The sequence below is a fragment of the Octopus sinensis genome, linkage group LG1 (assembly GCF_006345805.1).
Source record: "Octopus sinensis linkage group LG1, ASM634580v1, whole genome shotgun sequence".
NCBI classification, from domain to species: domain Eukaryota; kingdom Metazoa; phylum Mollusca; class Cephalopoda; order Octopoda; family Octopodidae; genus Octopus; species Octopus sinensis.
The window spans coordinates 191722642-191741501 of NC_042997.1; the positions used below are offsets into that span (position 1 = coordinate 191722642).

General features: G+C 32.3%; 1 protein-coding gene across 2 annotated transcripts in view; it reads right to left on the reverse strand.

Moving 5' to 3' along the window:
- Window positions 1-12149: 12149 nt before the first annotated feature.
- LOC115215009 (RNA-binding protein 33-like) overlaps window positions 12150-18860 on the reverse strand; it is a 57959-nt gene continuing 51248 nt past the window's right edge. For both annotated transcript variants that reach the window (XM_029784134.2, XM_029784125.2), the window contains exons 17-18: window positions 16275-16363; window positions 12150-12503 (exon numbers count right to left, since the gene is read on the reverse strand). In XM_029784134.2, the coding sequence (XP_029639994.1) occupies window positions 12452-12503; window positions 16275-16363 (141 nt within the window). In that variant the 3' untranslated portion in view covers window positions 12150-12451. The remainder of the gene's footprint in view (window positions 12504-16274; window positions 16364-18860) is intronic.

Consider the following 18860-nt stretch of genomic DNA (forward strand, 5'->3'; position numbering starts at 1 on the left):
GTTATTTACAATAATAGTAAATTTCTTTTTCATTTTTTTAAAAGATATTATGTGAATTTAATTTGGAAGAAAAAAAAATGAGATTGAGAATACTGGAAAAAAAAAAGATTCTAAAATATGAACAAATGAGTGCAACTGAAATCCTTTTTAAAAGTATCCTCTCAAAATATTTTAGAAAGAGTCATCTCATTAAAAAAAAAAATGCATTTAATTTGAAATTATTATTCAATTTTTCAACCAATTTATAGGTTCTAACTTTCTTTCTCCAAATAGACTTAACTTCTTTTAAGTAAAAGTAATTTTGTTCTTCAAAAAATTCAGTTAGATTAAAATATAAAATACCCAACAACGTTTGTAGAATAAATATTGTCTGCAAATGTAGTCAGCCTATATTGGCAGTTTGTAACCCTGCTAGTGTCAGGGAAAGGAAATTACATCAACTTCTCTGTTTGATGATCAGTGGTGGAAAGGTTACAAACAACTTGATGCCTTTTACATTGGCAGACATAGAGCAAATTGTATGAGTTTATTCTGCAAACATTATTTGAGTAGATGATGATTTGTCTATGCATTAATGTCATCATTTTCATATAAGGTTAGGGAGAAAATATTTGCTATGCTTCTAGTTTTACATTGCCCTTTTTCTGCATCCTACTTTCGGAAAATTTCATCCACAAAGTGGACATCAAGTGAAGCGACGACATTTAAAGAAATTCCAGTTACAGTTGAATGCTTCAACACAGGTCTTGCTGACTTATGACCTGTCATACAAATAGTTGACTAAACAAGACATGAAAAGAAAAAAAAAAAAAACAACCCCTCCCACCATTAAAAAAAAAATGCAAAAAAAAAAAAAGAAAAAAATTTGGAAGAAAATATCAAATAACTGTTGAATGTGCCCTATTAACTGGATTTAAAATTTTGTTTTCTGTTCCCATTGTAAGGTGAAAATATACAGAAAACGTAACATGAAATGGAATTGAAAATTTTCTTTTTTAAGAATGATCACTGTAAATGGAAAATACATGAGTTAGTTGAGAAATGCATAGTATATTGTTTGGCAGATTTAGTAAGGGTAGAAATGGAAAAGGTTTCTAGTCAAACTAAAGAGGAACAATGTGATGTAATTCAGAAATCAATATAGCACTCTAAAGAGAAATGAAACATTTTAGCACCAAATTTTGTAGAACAAAACATAAAATTTTGTACCAGTACCAAGACACATACCATAATAAAATATGACAAATTTGAGACAACTTACTTTAACCACCCCCAAAAGTGACACATTTAAAATAATAATAAAAGAATAAATGGTAAAAAAATGTAAGAAAAGAAAATGCCTATATGAATTAATTTGGTTTCTATTTTAACTATCACAAATATTTCATAAGAAAGCTTTCTTAAAAAAATTTTTTTTCACTGAATGCAAAAAAAATAAAATAAAAAATATAAATAAAAAATGAAAGTAAAAAAAAATTCTTCAAGAATATAATTGAGCTTACATAGAAACACTAATGTGAAAAGCTACAAAAAAAAAGAAGAAAAATTTTTTTTAAATTATATAAAATAAAGTATATTCTTTGATAAAGTTTCAACTTGGAGATAACTTAATTTTTCAAAATACCAATTTCTGAATTATATTTTCTGCATGTCATTATCATAACTAGCAGATTGCATCACCAAAAATTAAGTGATGTCAATTCTCTCTACTGGATAAACAGATATTCCCTGAATATGAAGCTTTTACTATTATGGATTAAGTAGAATGCATTTGGTAGGATCAAAAATTTTATAACTGGATACATATTTGCAAGCAAATAACTCTCCAGTCATATTTTTATCAAACCACACAGACATTTTATATAACTTAACTGTGATGTACAGTTGTCATAAGCTACAGATTAGGTGTTTGCAATGTGGTTTTGATTCCTAATTGAGCCATTTCACTCAACATATTTTTTTTTGGTATCTTTCTCTTTAGTTGAGACAGTTGACATCAACACTTCTTAGAATATGGCATAAATAAAACTAATGACCCAGTCTTTGGTAAAGTGTCAGTACTTTAATGCTATTTCTTTTTTGTTTAGTCTTTCTCATTTATAGCTTAATAGCAGAGAGTATCAACTGTGTAAAGATAATGATGCAATTACAGGTTTGAATGAAGCTTTAAAAAAATCTCAAATAGAGAAGCCACTAACATGCAGTGAATGCAAGACTGGTCTATGGGAACCCTTTAACCAATAATTGCACACAAATGCATGACAAAAAGGTAAAAAAAAAAAGGATTTTATATCTCAAATGAAGCAGCTCTTTTTACAATCATCAAAGAATATTTCAATGAAGTGTCACAAACACCTGGGAAATTAAGTAGGTTGAAGATGCATTTCTAATGCACAACTTCTGAAATATTTGAGCGTCAGAGATACATAGAACAAAGGAAAGAGTGAGATTAAAACAAGAGAAAAAAAAAAAAAAAAAATTAAATCCACAAGTGGATAAAGGAAGAAATAAAATATCACCTGATGGTTTTATTATTTGGAAATTCTCAAAGACCCTAAAACTAATATTCTGAATTTTGCAAGACTAAAGGCAATATTATTGCTTCTTTCATAATATTAGCACTGCCACACTACTGAGGACTGGTTCTTAAGATTTATTTGTGCCATAATCTTGTCAACAACATCTGTTAATTCCCTCCAGGCTTGCTTTTAGCTTCAAAAAAGCCTTTTGGAGTAAAGTTTTATTTTAATACTATAATAATATAAAAACATAAAGATATTATCACAGAGATATCAATTGAGTGTTGATATACTCCTGTAGAATGTATATTAGTGGGGAAAGTACTTAGAGATTTGCAAACAACTTGCTTGTGCAAGTGGTGCCAATTGAAAGGTTCATATATGGGATGCCAGTAGGTTTCAGGGCTCACCAGGAGAGAACACACACCGTTTTGGATCCTTTCTCTCAATGGCTTAGTAGCACAGTAGTAGTTATAGTACCAAGTTTTAAGCAATAGCTTCTACAAATAAAATTTTAAAATCCATTTGTAAAAAAAATAAAAAATAAAAATAAAAAGATAAATAAAATACTAAAAAGAAATTATATGTTGTGTCATAAATTAATTTTGGTTTTAAGCATATTTTTGGTCTCAAATTTGAAACTAAGTAATATATATATATATATATACATATATATATTAAATCATTGAAGGGTGGGGATTTGACAGTAAAACCTGTTTATGATAGCAATGATGAAAATGAATAAGTAGAAATGAAACTCCAGGAAGGAAAAGAGAACTGCTTGGAAGCACAGAGATAAAAACTAAATGAAGGTAATAAGAACATACAAACCTTCATTCCTCACTCAGTTTTATGAGAAGACTAAGAAGCAAAATTCTTAAACATATAGAAATCATTATGAGCTCTTTTTTTTCCCATTCCTGAAAAATTTGTTCTCTTCCCAATTTTACCATACTAAGAAAAAGAGTCGCACTATTTTGTTGAATGATAAAAATTGTTAACATTGGAGATTAGAGCAAAAAGTTTGGGAGGCGGGAGAAAGAAGATATGGAAAAAAAAAAATACTGTTAGGGTTAAGGCTATTTAAAAAAAAAATGTTTAGAGATTTGTCTAAATAAGGAATGTGTATGATGGATAATTGATCTAACAAGTTTGCATGTTGAATCCAATTGGATGTAGAGTAACAGTGAAAATAAAATGAAGAAGCTGACCATAAGAGTAGTTTTTAATCTCACCTCCACACTCTTAACAGAAGCAAGGTAGGTGGATAGGCAAAGGGAGCTCAAAAATAAATATAGACTGAAACTGAATTTTGGGACAAATTCAGTGAAACTTGTTGTGTTTTGGTGTTTGTATTATTATATAAATCAAACAAGTCACTTGGTAACTTGGTTTTTCACTGTTAGTACACATTTTGTGTTAAGACCAAAGTATGTTAATATTTGAAGAGAGAGAGAGAGAGAAAATAAAACAAAGAAATATGTTTTTGATATTAATATATCTGTATCTTGTGAGTAATCAATACCTTAATATAAAAGTATTGAAAAAAAAAAAAAAAGGAAGGCAAGTGTCTTTGTGCAGATATATAAAAAAAAAGTTAGTGGAATTGAAAAAAAAAAGAAATTAAAAAAAAAGTTAGATCAATAATTATGTAAAGTGAATATTTAGTTAAACACATGCAGCAAATGTTATCTGCAATATGTTACTAAAAATGTAAGATGATGATGATGGTGGTGTTTCAAGTTTTGACACGTAACCAGTAATTGAGGAAGGGGTATGTTGATCACATTGAACCCAGTGTTCAACAGGTACTTATTTTATTGGCCCCCAAAAGTATGAAAGGCAAAGTCAACCATGGCAGAATTTGAAACAAAAGAAATGCCACTACACTAATAATTCTGCCAGTTCATCATACTAATACACTAATAACACACATATATATACATATATATATATATTATATATATGTTATTGGAAGTTGAATAAAAAAAAAAAAAAAAAAAAACAATTGTTAGTTTGAATTGTAAGAATATAGCAAATGGGAAACTTCCGACTCCATTCTAGGTCAGTTATGTTTTAGGAGTATATTTAGTTCCAGATCAGACCTAATCAAGCAGTCTTTTGACTAACAGTACTCCAATCCCACCTCCACTGCACCCCAGATAGTGAACTACATTATCCAGAGTCTTCTATTGTCTTTTGGGGGGAGGGGGTAAGAAGAGAGGGTGTGATTAGATGAGATTTGACTGCTATTCCTAAATCAAATAAATGTGTCTACTTGAGGAATGGATGCAAAGAGAGTGTAGATGAAGGCCCCCCTGTGAGAAGTTGAGGTGATTATTAACCAGAAGTTATTACAGTAAAATTACTAATTACTGTGGCGTTACAAACAGCAGTCAAGCAGTTGATGAAAGTGGTGGTATGTTTGAACATTCAAACTGGTGAGTCACTAAATGGCAGCTAAGATCTTACTGGTTTAAGTATAAAATAAATCTTACACAAAATAATAAAAATGCCAAAGACAATCATGTAAGAAGGATTTATAATTTCCAGCAAGATGACACTTAACCATTTGCCTATCTAAAGTATTTTCATAAATTTGTCTTAAGTGTCCATGCTTGTTTTCAGACTTGCCTCAAATGATCTGAGCAATATAAAGCTTTGCTTTCCTAAGTCCCAAGTTACTCTGGTGGTTGGAAAAAAAAAAAAAAAATGTATATTATATATGATGCATGGACACCAGGAAAATATGTCCTGTGTATCACAAGACGACAGGCAAAGGGTTAAAATAGAAAAGAAACAAAAAAAAAAATAAGGGGAAAAGAAGAAAGTCTGATAAATTGGGAGAAGAGGAAAGTAGAAATGAAACCATTATATATTATATAATGGGAAGTCTGTTTTCATTTATTGAAAATGAGAGTATCAATGTATGAAAACACAAGAGGTTTCAGAAAAATGAACCGTTTAAAAGTGGAAGGTAAAATGAGTCAGAATGATGATGAGAAAAGAGAAAACTATTTAAACAGGCTTTACTATGTATGAAGTTTAAATCAAGAGGGAGCAAGTAATAAAATGTTATATATGTTTATATATATATATATACATACACACACATGCATAAAAAAAAAATAATAAAAATGTAGGTTGTGTCTTGATTCTGTTTAAGAAAAAAAAAAAAGACAACAATAATAAAAATTAATAATACGGACAACCTTCTGTGCTTCAGTCTTAGCTGATAGTTTATAACAAATGGAGCAATTTTGTCACTCAAATTTATTGTTTGGTTATACAGAAGTATGACAGTAACTGAGATGTTACAGTATCCCATGCATTTATAAGCACACACATGTATACATACTCACATATATATGCATACATATGCACATATACTCACACACAAATTCATACATATACATGTATGTATATATGCATATATACGTGTTTATAAATATATATATATATAATATATATATATATATATATATATATTATATATATGTAAACACACTCAAAAGTATATAGACAAAACAAAACACTGAATATACAGTGTACACAAAAGCAACTTTGCTTTAATGTTCTTAAATTTAAACTAAAGAGAAAAGAGATAATAGAATACGTTGAAAAAAAAAATGAAGGAAGTGGAAAAAAAAAACAAAATAAAAATAAAAATAAAGGTAAGTTTAAAAAAAAATCTACTGAATGCAGCAGATTAACATGTTTTTTTTTTTTCTTTTAGTGTTTGTGTAGTTCAATATATGGAAACAGTTTTTGTCTCCAAGAGGCCAACTCGAACAATGGAAAACATAAGCAAACAGACCACTCTTGCAAAATGGTTTCAAAACAGAAAAAATATTGTCCTTAGATTCTGTAGCTGTTGCACAGTAGTCTTTAAGTGTCGTACAATCTTCAAAAATATCTCCAAACTGCAGATATTCGTATCTTGTTCTTTCATTTCAAATATTTGATAAAGCATCGTAACAATGTTACTTTTTGTTTTGTTTTGTTTTGTTTTTTTCATTAAGCGTTTTTCACAGAATGTCTTTTAGTCTTTCATAGTAAACGAGAAAAAAAAAAAGAGGAGAAAACAAACAAAAAAAAACAACAAATAAAGAAACATATACATGAAGTTATGTAATGAACTAGTTATAAACGTGTGATATGTGAACTGGATACACAGTTATTTGAATGACAGACGTGTTAGCCTGTTCATTTACAAAAAGTTGAATAGTTATTCATCACATTGTACATTGATAAAGCTGGAAAAATTCAGACACCACTGGTGGTGGTGGTGTGTGATATATATAAGAGTTAGTTTTGTTTTTCTTTTTTTTTTGGAAGAAGCCTTTTTCACTTATTTTTTTTTCATGTTTCATCTTTTTTTTTTATCAGTATGTTATTTTTTTTTCTTTTTCTTTTTATGCTATTCTTTCATATGCAATTAAATTTTTAAATTTTCCATTTTCTTAATAGTATATTGAAACCACAGTTTGATGAAATATTAGAAAATTCATCATGGTAGAACAACAACAACAACAAAAAAAAACCAAAAAGGAAGAAAGAAACAAACAAGCACTAACCAGAAAATATTTCAGTCAAATGGTAGCTGTATAGTTATTAACATGATTACATTCATGTGTATATGTGTGAGGGTCTGTGTGTGTATGTGAGTATATATATATATATTTAAATATATATATGTTTAGTCCTTGTTTAGAGAAGAATATTGTCTTTGTGGCTCACGTATATACATTAGAAAATGGCCAGTTAAGAAAACAAAAACTGAAAGAAAAACTTTGGAAAAGGGCAGTGAAGAATTAAAAAGAAAACAGTTATACAGTTTAAAATGAAATCATTCAGTTGGATATTATTTTACCCAATGGTTAAACAGTAAAACTTCAATTTAAGAAAGATCAAAAGTAATACGGACTTAGTAACACAAATGGACCACAAAGAAAGGCAAAGTAACATTGAGTACTTTGTTCCATACATAGAATAATACAATCACAGAGTTAACATTCAGGAAGGATTTTTAAAAATCATACACACACTCAAACGCACAAAATTTTTTTTTTAAAAAAAAGAAAAAAAATCAGAGAAACTGGAAATATCTTTTAACAGGAAATATATAAATATATATTTGTATTTTCAATTATGAATTAAGCTTGTAGTAAATAGCAGTTGCTTGTTTGTTACAGAAAATTAAAATTCCAAGTTCAGTTATGCACATCTAAGATTGTAATGCATTTTGCAAACAAAAATGTAATGAAGAATTTTAGAAAAGCAAAATTGTGTATTGCTTTGCCTTATCAAATTTAGTAACAATGAACTTAGGTATTACTACAAACTTAATTAAGAGTATTTAAGCAAAGAAACAAACCCTCAAGGTTTACTTGTCCACGAAACACATCATACCAAGGTAAATTACACTCAGATTCCACTAAATACATCCTGTCTATCTTTCTAGAAGCATACCAATAGATTCATGTATACACCAACACACACATACATGAGATATCTTTTATATATAAATATATGCTTAAGATGTTCAGCAAGCCTTCATATATGAATATTATTTTAATGAAGAAAAACTGAACAGCGAATTCAAAGTTTCAGATCAATTGACCATCGTCAGACAAGTCTAGTAAAGGCAACTGAGCAAAAATTTCCAAATCAATGACATTTTCTTTCTTAAAATAAAACGAAATGTGACACTACTAATATGTATTGAGCAGTCCTTCAATTAATGCTTGACTGTTTTATACATACACACACACACACGTGTGTGTGTGTGTATATATATATATATACACACACACACAAACATACACACATATATATGTATATGTACATGTATATATGCATATGTATAGATACACACATGTATATATATATATATGTATATATGTGTATGTATATATACACACGTGTGTATATACACACACATATATACATATGTGGATATATATGTGTGTGTGTATCTTGTATGTGTGTGTGTACATGCGCGTATGTGTAAATGGAGTTTTATAATTTAATTGAAATGCCATTTGACACAGAACATTCAGTGTATTTATAAACATTCATTTAGGAGTGTAAACAGGGGAAAAGTACTCAATACATGTAGTATAGTTTATCTATTCACTGGAAGCTGATGATTCATTCCATTGCCACCCTCGACTTTCTCCCAATTGTGTATTGCTTCAAGTGGCTGCTCTGAGTAATACACAAAAACGAGACACTCTGAGTAGCAACAGATATCTACAGACATTTTATGCATGATGCAGAGAGAAGGGTCAAATGAGTAAGAGTATAGCTGACTACAAACATACGTTTGTATGTGTGTGTGTGTATATATATATATATATATACATATACATACATACATACATATATATATATATATATATATATATATATATATATACACACAAACACACAGAGAAAGAAAGAGAGAGAAGTGCAAGAGATAAGTTAACCTCTTAGCATTTAAACCAGCCATATCACCTGAAATATTATACCTACTTTATGGTCAAAATGACCAGTTCAGTTCCTCACACCTACCCTACAATGTCATTTAAAATATAAGCAAGCACATCATCAAAATCTCGAAGCTACAAGATAATGCATGATTAATTTTTTAAAAAGGTGAATAAGCAAGCATTACATTCGACGGTAACTGGAATGCTAAAGGGTTATTCATCTTAGTGAAGATCAAGTTCACTTCTTCAGCTTATCAAGTAAGCATCTATAGCACTAACTCTCTCCCGTTCCCTTTCATAAGTAGAGTCTGAGAGACCTTTACTTTCGTTATCAATACAGAATATTTGACTTCACAAATTAATGAACATGGTAGACTTTTTAACAGAGGCATAGAAGAGATCATGAGAACACATTTTCAGATATTTCCTTTCAGTTTTCCATATAACATCAAAAACAATATATAATAACGCAGAAGGTTGGGATAATCCACCCCACCCCCCGCCAAAAAAAAAAACAAAAACAATATATGCAAACATCAATAACGAAAGCCCAAGAAGAATGCTAGTTGTGCTAATCAGGAAGAACTATACATGCCTCTAACGAATATATCACAAGTTTATTTTAAGAGAAGAAAAATATTGATGTGGAAAAGGAATAAATTAAATTTATACACACTTCTGTATACATACATACACATTTGTGTGTGTATGTATGTATATATAAGAAGATTTAATTTTTAATTGAATAGAAGATTAAGCTTTGGATGCTTTAATTTGAGAATTTATAGCTTGGAATTCATGATTAATTATTTAATGGTAGAAAAATTATGCCAAAGAAAAAAAAAGGAAAAAATTACTTCTAAATTTTAGTTTTAATTTCAAATATATATAAGAGACATATATAGGACATCTAAATAATACCCTCATATATGTAAATAAATAAGAAATAAGTAGAAAAGCATGCATTCCTTGGAAAGCAACATAAAATCAATTTTTAAGCACAAGAAAAGCAAGCTGTCTTAAGCAAAACAGCTCTTAAAGATGTAATGTGTTCAGAGAACATTTCTTTTACAACTGCTGGAAGTGTGGATTCAGTGAGTAATTTCTAGCAATATTAATTGATACCAGTTAAAATATGAAAACCACAATTCAAGAATTCTAACCAATAAAATCTTGTAATGAGAAATAGTTTGACTTTGTTTATAACTAACTGAAATTCCCATAAAATGACTTATTTTAAATTAAGCATGATTCCAACATAGCATCAAAGTAAGCTTTTAGAAATATTCTTTGTTGTACAGCAATCAACATTAACCATCATGAAAGCCTAATTATTTTCAATATATTTTCAGGAACCTAATTGTCTTTAAAGTCTATCAAGCTTTCACAGTTTCAGTAAAGGGACAATATGTAGGGAAGACAATGAAACAGTAGAGGAGTGACGGAGAGAGAGAAGCAAGGTGGTGTAAGATGAAGAATATATGGGAGAAAACGAAACTGATTTTATTTTAGTAGAAAATGTGAGGCTGTATTTTACTTTTGTGGGGTAGAAGAAGATAAAATGAGAATATGCCTTAATAAAACGAAAAATTCTATAAAGTAAAAATAAACCTTACTTTAAAATTGTTTCTAAAAAAATGTTTTTTTGATTTAAAAGATTTCTTTCATATTACCAAAAAAAAAAAAAAAGGAGCAAAAATACTTAAGACTAATTATTGAAGATGCAGATTTTAAGATATCATTGAAAGAATAACAGGATAAAATATGTTTCCTCTGTTATTGTGAATAAATAGTTCCACTGTTTTCTACCCATTTCCCAAAGTTTAATGAATAATTGCTTTATAGCCAGAGTATGATATATAATAACATACAGTGCTTATAGTGATAAGAGATATTAAAGTGAATCTCAAGAGCAATTCTTATATATATATATATATAAATTTAGATTCAGATGAATTAGGTACTTAAGTTGAGGCACCAGAATTTAGTACGGTATTATCCATACAATTTTGAAATAAGGTGATTAAAGTCAAAATAATCAACAGGATATCCAGAGGTAATGTAGTACAATCGTTTCAAAGCGACTTCATTTAAATGCAGAGCTATCTTAAATGGAGTTGCCTGAAATGATTGTACTGCATTACCTCTGGATATCCTGTTGCTTATTTTGATTATATATATATATATATATAAATATATATATCAAATTCCAATAGTCGAAGATTAGTGTCACGATTGAAACTCAGAGTACCAAGGAGTTTGATCCATATATATATATATATATATATATACGAGTGCGTGTGTGTGTGTATGTATGTATATATATATACACACACACACACACAAATACATGTGTGTATCAGTGTTTATATATAAAATATAAAGAGAGATACACAGATGTATAGATATACACGCTATTGGCTACCAATAAATGATATCCACTTCTATTATTAAAAGTTAATAAGAGTGATTTGTTTCTGCAATTCTAAAAGTTGATCCCTAACATAACTTGTTTGTGTGTATATGCATGTGAATATATAGTGTATATGTATTTATATATAGAAAACACATACCTACTATATATATACTCACATGCAACAATCTTAAAATAAATATATATGACAGTATATGTATGCATGTATATATGTGTGTAGGTGTGTGTGTGTATGTATGTATATATATATATATATATATATATACATACACACAAAAAGCCAACTAAGGTTCTCATAGTTGTTTATTGCTGTTCACCATGACTGTCTTTAAAACAGGAACTTAAATATTAGGGAATGCGTTGCTGCTATGAGGGATATGATTATCACAACTAAAACATTTGCACACACACACACATACAATATACACACAGACCTTTATATAATATATATATGCACACATACATATATATATAACACAACTGTGTATGTGTCTGTGAGTGTATATACATATAAGTGTGTTTTTATGTCAAGCTATATATAAAAACGACATTAAAGTTAATATATATATATATTCACCACACAATCTATTTAATATATATTAAATATAATATTATATAATCATAAAATATAATATCTATATATTAAATATTATATATATATATATTTACAAATACATATAAACATCTATAATGTTATATATATATGTGTGTGTATATATATATATATATATATATATCTATCATAGATGTGTGTATTTGTATATATACTGACACACACAATACCAACTCATGAGCATCATTATGAAAACTAACTGAAATTTAGCAATATTCAGCACAAATAATCAGACATTGTGAGGCATGGAAGATCTGAGGAGCACAACAAAAGACACCTGATATAAAGACTCACTTAACTCTTGGCAGAGTACAATAGCCACTAACCTTTTAGTTAAAACTGTAATTATTTCTCTGGTGATCAAATAGATGGCAAGATTAACCCTCGGACCTCTGAACGGTTGAGGATATCACGAGGCAGGTAGGACTGTAACATTGATGTGTGATAAGTCCAACATATGCCTGAAATGTACAAAAAAAAAAAAGGATGTTAAAATTTGTAAACAAATGGCTTTTCAAATTTTTTATTTTTCTTGAACCATAAAACTCATAAGGTCAGTTACCTGGTCTTCAAGATGTCATGTAAAAAGCACTGCTGCTGTGCCTTGTTAAAAGTTTTTTATTTATTTATGCCCCCTTTTCAAGCCTAACCAGGCTCATGGGCCCGGTTTCCCGGTTTCTATGGCGTATGTGTTCCCCCCAGCTGGACGGGACACCAGTCCATTGCAGCGTTACTCAAGAAACAGAAAGAAAGAGAGAAAGTTGTGGCGAAAGAGTACAACAGGGGTCACCACCCCCCACTGCCGGAGCCTCGTGGAGCTTTAGGTGTTTTTGTTCAATAAACACACACAACGCCCGGTCTGGGAATCGAAACCGCGATCCTCCAACCACGAGTTCGCTTCCCTAACCACTGGGCCATTGCCATGTTAAAAGTAGACTCCGTAAAGTGGTTGGTGTTAGGAAGGGCATCCAACTATAGAATCCAAGCCAAATCAGACTATGGAACATGGCGTGGCTGCTGTCAAGTCCATGCCAGCATATAAAAAGGATGTTAAATGATGATGACAAAAGGCGACCAAGATCACAACAATCTCCCTAAACAAGATGCCAGACCATTGCAGGGTTCAAGACCAGCAATTTTGAGGGAAGGGGACAAGTCAATTACATTGACCCCAGCACTTGACTGGCACTTCATTGTATCAACCTCAAAGGGTTGAAAAGAAAAAGCTGACATAAGTGGAATTTGAACTTAGAATGTAAAGAACCAGAAGAAATGCTGCAAAGTGTCTTGTCCAGCATGCTAACAATTTTGCCAGCTTGCCACTTTTGGTTCATCGGTGAGCATATTTAGATTAATACAGTACAAAAAAAAACATTGCAGTATTTCTAATGTTTATTTATCCAAAGCAAGTGTGATAAATCAAAGACAAACTTTCAATATCTGTGCACATGTGCATGCAGTTGTTTTGACTTCAAACCATGGGCAAAGAAACTTCTTTGTTTTTAATGGGTACCTGCATCCTGTCAAATTGACACAGAAAAAGAATAAATGTTACGACTTATTCTTTTACGCCTAAACTGAAATGATGGTGCTTGGGGGATGGGGCGGGGTGAAGGTGGGAGAAGGGTCTTGTTAAAAAATCTATATTTGTAGTTTTATCACAAATGGAATAATTCAGCAATTACAATGCTAATTTCATCATCAACATTTAACGTCCGCTTTCCATGCTAGCATGGGTTGGACGATTTGCCTGAGGACTGGCAAACGAGATGGCTGCACCAGGCTCCAATCTGATATGGTAGAGTTTCTACAGCTGGATGCCCTTCCTAACGCCAACCACTCCGAGAGTGTAGTGGGTGCTTTTACGTGCCACCGTCTGGCGGTACTGGCAATTTTGCATCATAGGACAAAGGGCGGCCTCAGGCAGGTTGTTTTCAAAATGAATAAACTGGCTGATGTGTTAGACCAAAATGAAAAGAACCGTGATAGGCACAGGCATGGCTGTGTGGCAAGAAGTTTGCTGCTCATCCGCATGGCTTTCAGTTCTACTATAGCCCAAGGCCAACCAAATTCTTGTGAGTAGATTTAGCAGACGGAAAATGAGAGAAGCCTGTCATGTGTGCATGCACAGGTGTGTGTGTGTGTGTGTGTGTGTATGTTATTGTCTCCTTGCCTTAACAATGCATCATCAAGTGTGTCATCATCATGCATGTAACACTGTTTGTGCCAAATCTTTTGTGAAAACATATCTGGTCATGTCCAAATATTATCTTATTTGAAAACAGGTGAGGACTGATGAGAGGAAGGGCATCCAACCATAGAAAATCTAGCTCATTTTAGCATGGAAAAGTGGACATTATGATGATGATGATGATTTGCTTCAGTGGCACAGGCATTGAAGTTGTTGACCAGTTAGAAAAAGAGTGCAATTTAAATGAAAACACATATCCGAACGTGATCAATGCTAGGGCCACCTAACTGGCTCCAGTGCCAGTGGCACGTAAAAAGCACCATCCGAAAGTGAAAGGTGCCAGTGTCCCCTGACTGGCTCTCATGCTGGTGGTACATAAAAAGCACCATCTGAATATGAACAATGCCAGGGCCACCTGACTGGCTCCTGTGCTGGTGACATGTAAAAAGCACCCACTACACACTTGCAGTGGTTGGTGTTAGGAAGGGCATTCAGCTGTAGAAACATTGCCAGATCAGATTGGAGCCTGGTGCAGCCACTGGCTTTCCAGACCTCAGTCAAACTGTCCAACCCATGCCAGCATGGAAAACGGATGCTAAACGATGATGATGATGATGATGACATGTATGTTTGAACAAAGCTAAGATTCTGCAATGTAAGAAGTGGATAATTAGAGGAAAGGAGAGTATTTATTGACCTTCAACACACACACACACAAAACAAACTTTAAAACATAGACGTTATCTTTAGTTCTTAGCAGGATGAATCTATTCAAGATTGAGCTTTTCACGAAAGAAATCTCGCTTATGTAAACCTCTTACGACTTGGTACAAAGGAGAAGGAATTTCTTTAACATTTTCCTCTTTTATTCCCATTCCTTTCAGTACTTGCCAATTCATCATCATCATCATCATCAATTAACATCCGTTTTCCACGCTGGGATGGGTTCGATGATTGACAGAAGCTGGCCACCTGGGAAGCTAATCCAGGTTCCAATTCGTCTACTTTAGCATGGTTTCTATGGATGGAGGCCCTTCTTAATGCCAATCATTTTACAGAGTGAAGGGTGATGCTTTTTATGTGGCACCAGCACCAGTGCATTTTACATGGCACAGGTGCTTTTTATGTGACCCATTACAGTGCTATTTCTGCATCATTAATGTCTTTCGTTTAATTTTAGTGTAATAACCAATACTTGTTTAGAAATTTCATTTCTCTTCAGAAAATAAATTTCTAACGACATGCTAAATCTTTACTTGCTTCATACTTCAGACTGCTGCCATGCTGGGGCACCACCTTACTCTTTACTCTTTAACTTGTTTCAGTCATTTAACTGCAGCCATGCTGGAGCACCGCCTTTAGTCGAGTAACTCGACCCCAGGACTTATTCTTTGTAAGCCTAGTACTTATTCTATCGGTCTCTTTTGCTGAACCTAAGTTACGGGGACATAAACACACCACCATCGGTTGTCAAGTGATGTTGGGGGATAAACACAGACACACAAACATATAAACACACATACATATATACGACGGGCTTCTTTCAGTTTCCGTCTACCAAATCCACTCACAAGGCTTTGATCGGCCTGAGGCTACAGTAGAAGACACTTGCCCAAGGTGCCACGCAGTAGGAATGAACCCAGAACCATGTGGTTCATAAGCAAGCTACTTACCATACAGCCACTCCTGTGCCTTGAAGAGTTTAGTTGAACAAATCAACCCCAGTATTTATTTTTAAATCTGGTACTTATTCTACCAGTCTCTTTTGCTGAACCTGTAACTAACAGGGACATAAACAAATCAACACAGGTTGTCAAGTGGTGGCAAGGGACAAGCACAAAGATACATACACACCAGATTCACTCACAAGGTTTGGTTGACCGGGGACTTGAGTAGAAGACACTTGTTCAAGGTGCTATGTGAAGGGATTGCACCCAAAGCATGTGATTGGAAAGGGGGCTTCTTAGCAACATTTGCATGCCTGTGCCCCTATAATAGCAAAACAATATTAAATATAACTATCAAAAATTTAGATACTCACCTGTGAAATTTTTTGAAGAATTTTTGGGCTTGATCACCAGTCCTGAATCGTATCAAAGCTTTGCGCTGGCTTTTCAGCAGTTGTAATGACTGAAAAAAAAAATGCAAAAGACATCTAAGTTTGTCACTTAGCTAATTTGTAAGCAACCCCATAAGCCCAAATTACTTGTATCTTACTCTATGCAAGTGTGAGGTGTATCCTGAAGCAGACATCCATTACCAAACACCTATCATGGATACACATTACCCAATGCTCCAATTTTATTAAAATTTCTATGTAATTTTCAAATATGGAACAAACACTGCTTAAGATGCTATAATTTTTTTTTTCTTCTGAGAGTACATTTTTAATTGAATTTGAAGTCTTTAGTAATAAAATATTGGAGGTATGAAATTGTGAAAGTAAAAGCAAGCATAAACATGCATGTGTACCATATTCAAGGATTCAAAATTTTATTGGAAATAAAAAAAAAAAAAATAAAAAAAAACTGGAAGTTACTTCTGATAAATGTAAAAAGGTGGAGGCACGTGTCTTAGTGGTTAGGGTGTCAGCATCATGATTGTAAGATTGTGGTTTCGATTCCTGGACCGGGCGACGCGTTGTGTTCTTGAACAAAACACTTCATTTCACATTGCTCCAGTTCACTCACCTGGCAAAAATGAGTAACACTGATGGACTGGCGCCCCGTCCAGTTGGGGAACACATACACCATTGAAACCGGGAAACCGGCCCATGAGCCTAGTTAGGTTTTAAAAGGGCGCACTTATTTATTTAAATGTAAAAAGATATCAAAACAACCAAACAAAATACATGTCCTGGTTGAAAATAATCTATAAATGTTAATCCAAAGCTCATATTGTCTTTTGGTCATGAGGAAGGGACAGTGTTCATGGACTTCACAGATCCTCCAAGATCAGTAAGATAAACACATTTTCCTAAAACTGTTGTAAATTGATGACTGCAGGAAAGATATGCAAGATAGAAATTTCAGAGTTCTATTTCTGGGAAGGAAGGTTTAAGTGTAGCTATTAGATGCCTGTGTGTGCATTGGACAAGAATACAAGTAAAGGATGAAGTAAGTTAATGTAGAAAGCAGAGGGATGCAAAAGATTTAGTTTTTGCATGGTGAAATCATTGAGAAGGATGAAGAAGGATAGATGCCCTCAATATAGGAAGAGATGTGGTTGTAAAGTTGTTGGTAGTTTGAGGAATATATAGAATGGTCAAGGAAACAGATATATTTAGAGAAGTGTGGGAGAAAGATAAGTGGCAGAGAGAATATGCAGACATGACCTTTTTTCTTGTGAAGTTTGAGTAAAGAGTGTATTCCGGGGAGCAGAGATGGACAATAAATAGGGATTGAGAGATTTTGAGTCTATGATAAGAGGAGGAGATTGGATTTGCATTTTTGTAAGAGGTACTTTTGAGGTCAAAGTTGATTCAGAATTCATGAACAATTGATGAGGGAAAATCAACAAAGGGGTCATAGATAATATAGGAAACAGAGTTATTGTCCTTATTTTAAAGTAGATGGCACAAACCCCAAATCGACAAATTAAAAGATCTGCACTAGCTTGAGAGGAACAAATTTAATGTGGTTTGTTAGATAAGGAAGATAAAAGGAAACTAGATAGAAGTTAGGAAAGAAACTGGTCATGAAAGACACTATCTGATGTATGTAAGAAAATGATACAGTGTCTTTAGATATGTAAACTTAGAAAAGAAACGCTAAGGATGATAATTAAGAAATAAATAGCCAGCCAAATAAACCAGAGATGAAGTAGTTAGAAATTGTATTTTGATTAAGTGTTCAGATGCAAATTAAAAAGGTGAAATGAATTTTAGACCTGTTCAACCCACACTACTATGGAAAACTGAATGGTAAATGATGACAAGGTATAAAAATTGAAACATCCAATATAGAATAAGTAAAATATTTCAAAGATTATTTCACTTCGTTTAGTTTTAAATGACAAAGATGCAAATGGCAGAGCTGTAGGAGATGGAAAGAAGTAGAGAGAGAATGAAATAGCATAAACCCTTTAACATTCAGATTACTCTGTCCAACGTGATGCTTATTCATTCACATTGTTTTGAATTAATCATGCATTATGTTGTAGCTTTGAGATTTTCAAATGATGAAATGATGACTGCTTATTTTTAGAAGGAATACACTCTTTACACAAACTTCACAAGAAAAAAGGTCACGTCTGCGTATTCTCTCTGCTACTTATCTCTCTCCTACACTTCTCTAAATATACCCGTTTCCTTGACCATTCTCTATATTCCTCAAACTACCAACAACTTTACGACCATATCTCTTCCTATATTGAGGGCATCTATCCTTCACCATGCAAAAACTAAATCTTTTGCATCCCTCTGCTTTCTACATTAACTTACTTCATCCTTTACTTGTATTCTTGTCCAATGCACACACAGGCATCTAATAGCTACACTCAAACCTTCCTTCCCAGAAATAGAACTCTGAAATTTCTATCTTGCATGTCTTTCCTGCAGTCATCAATTTACAACAGTTTTAGCAAAATTTGTCTATTTTACTGATCTTGGAGGATCTGTGAAGTCCAT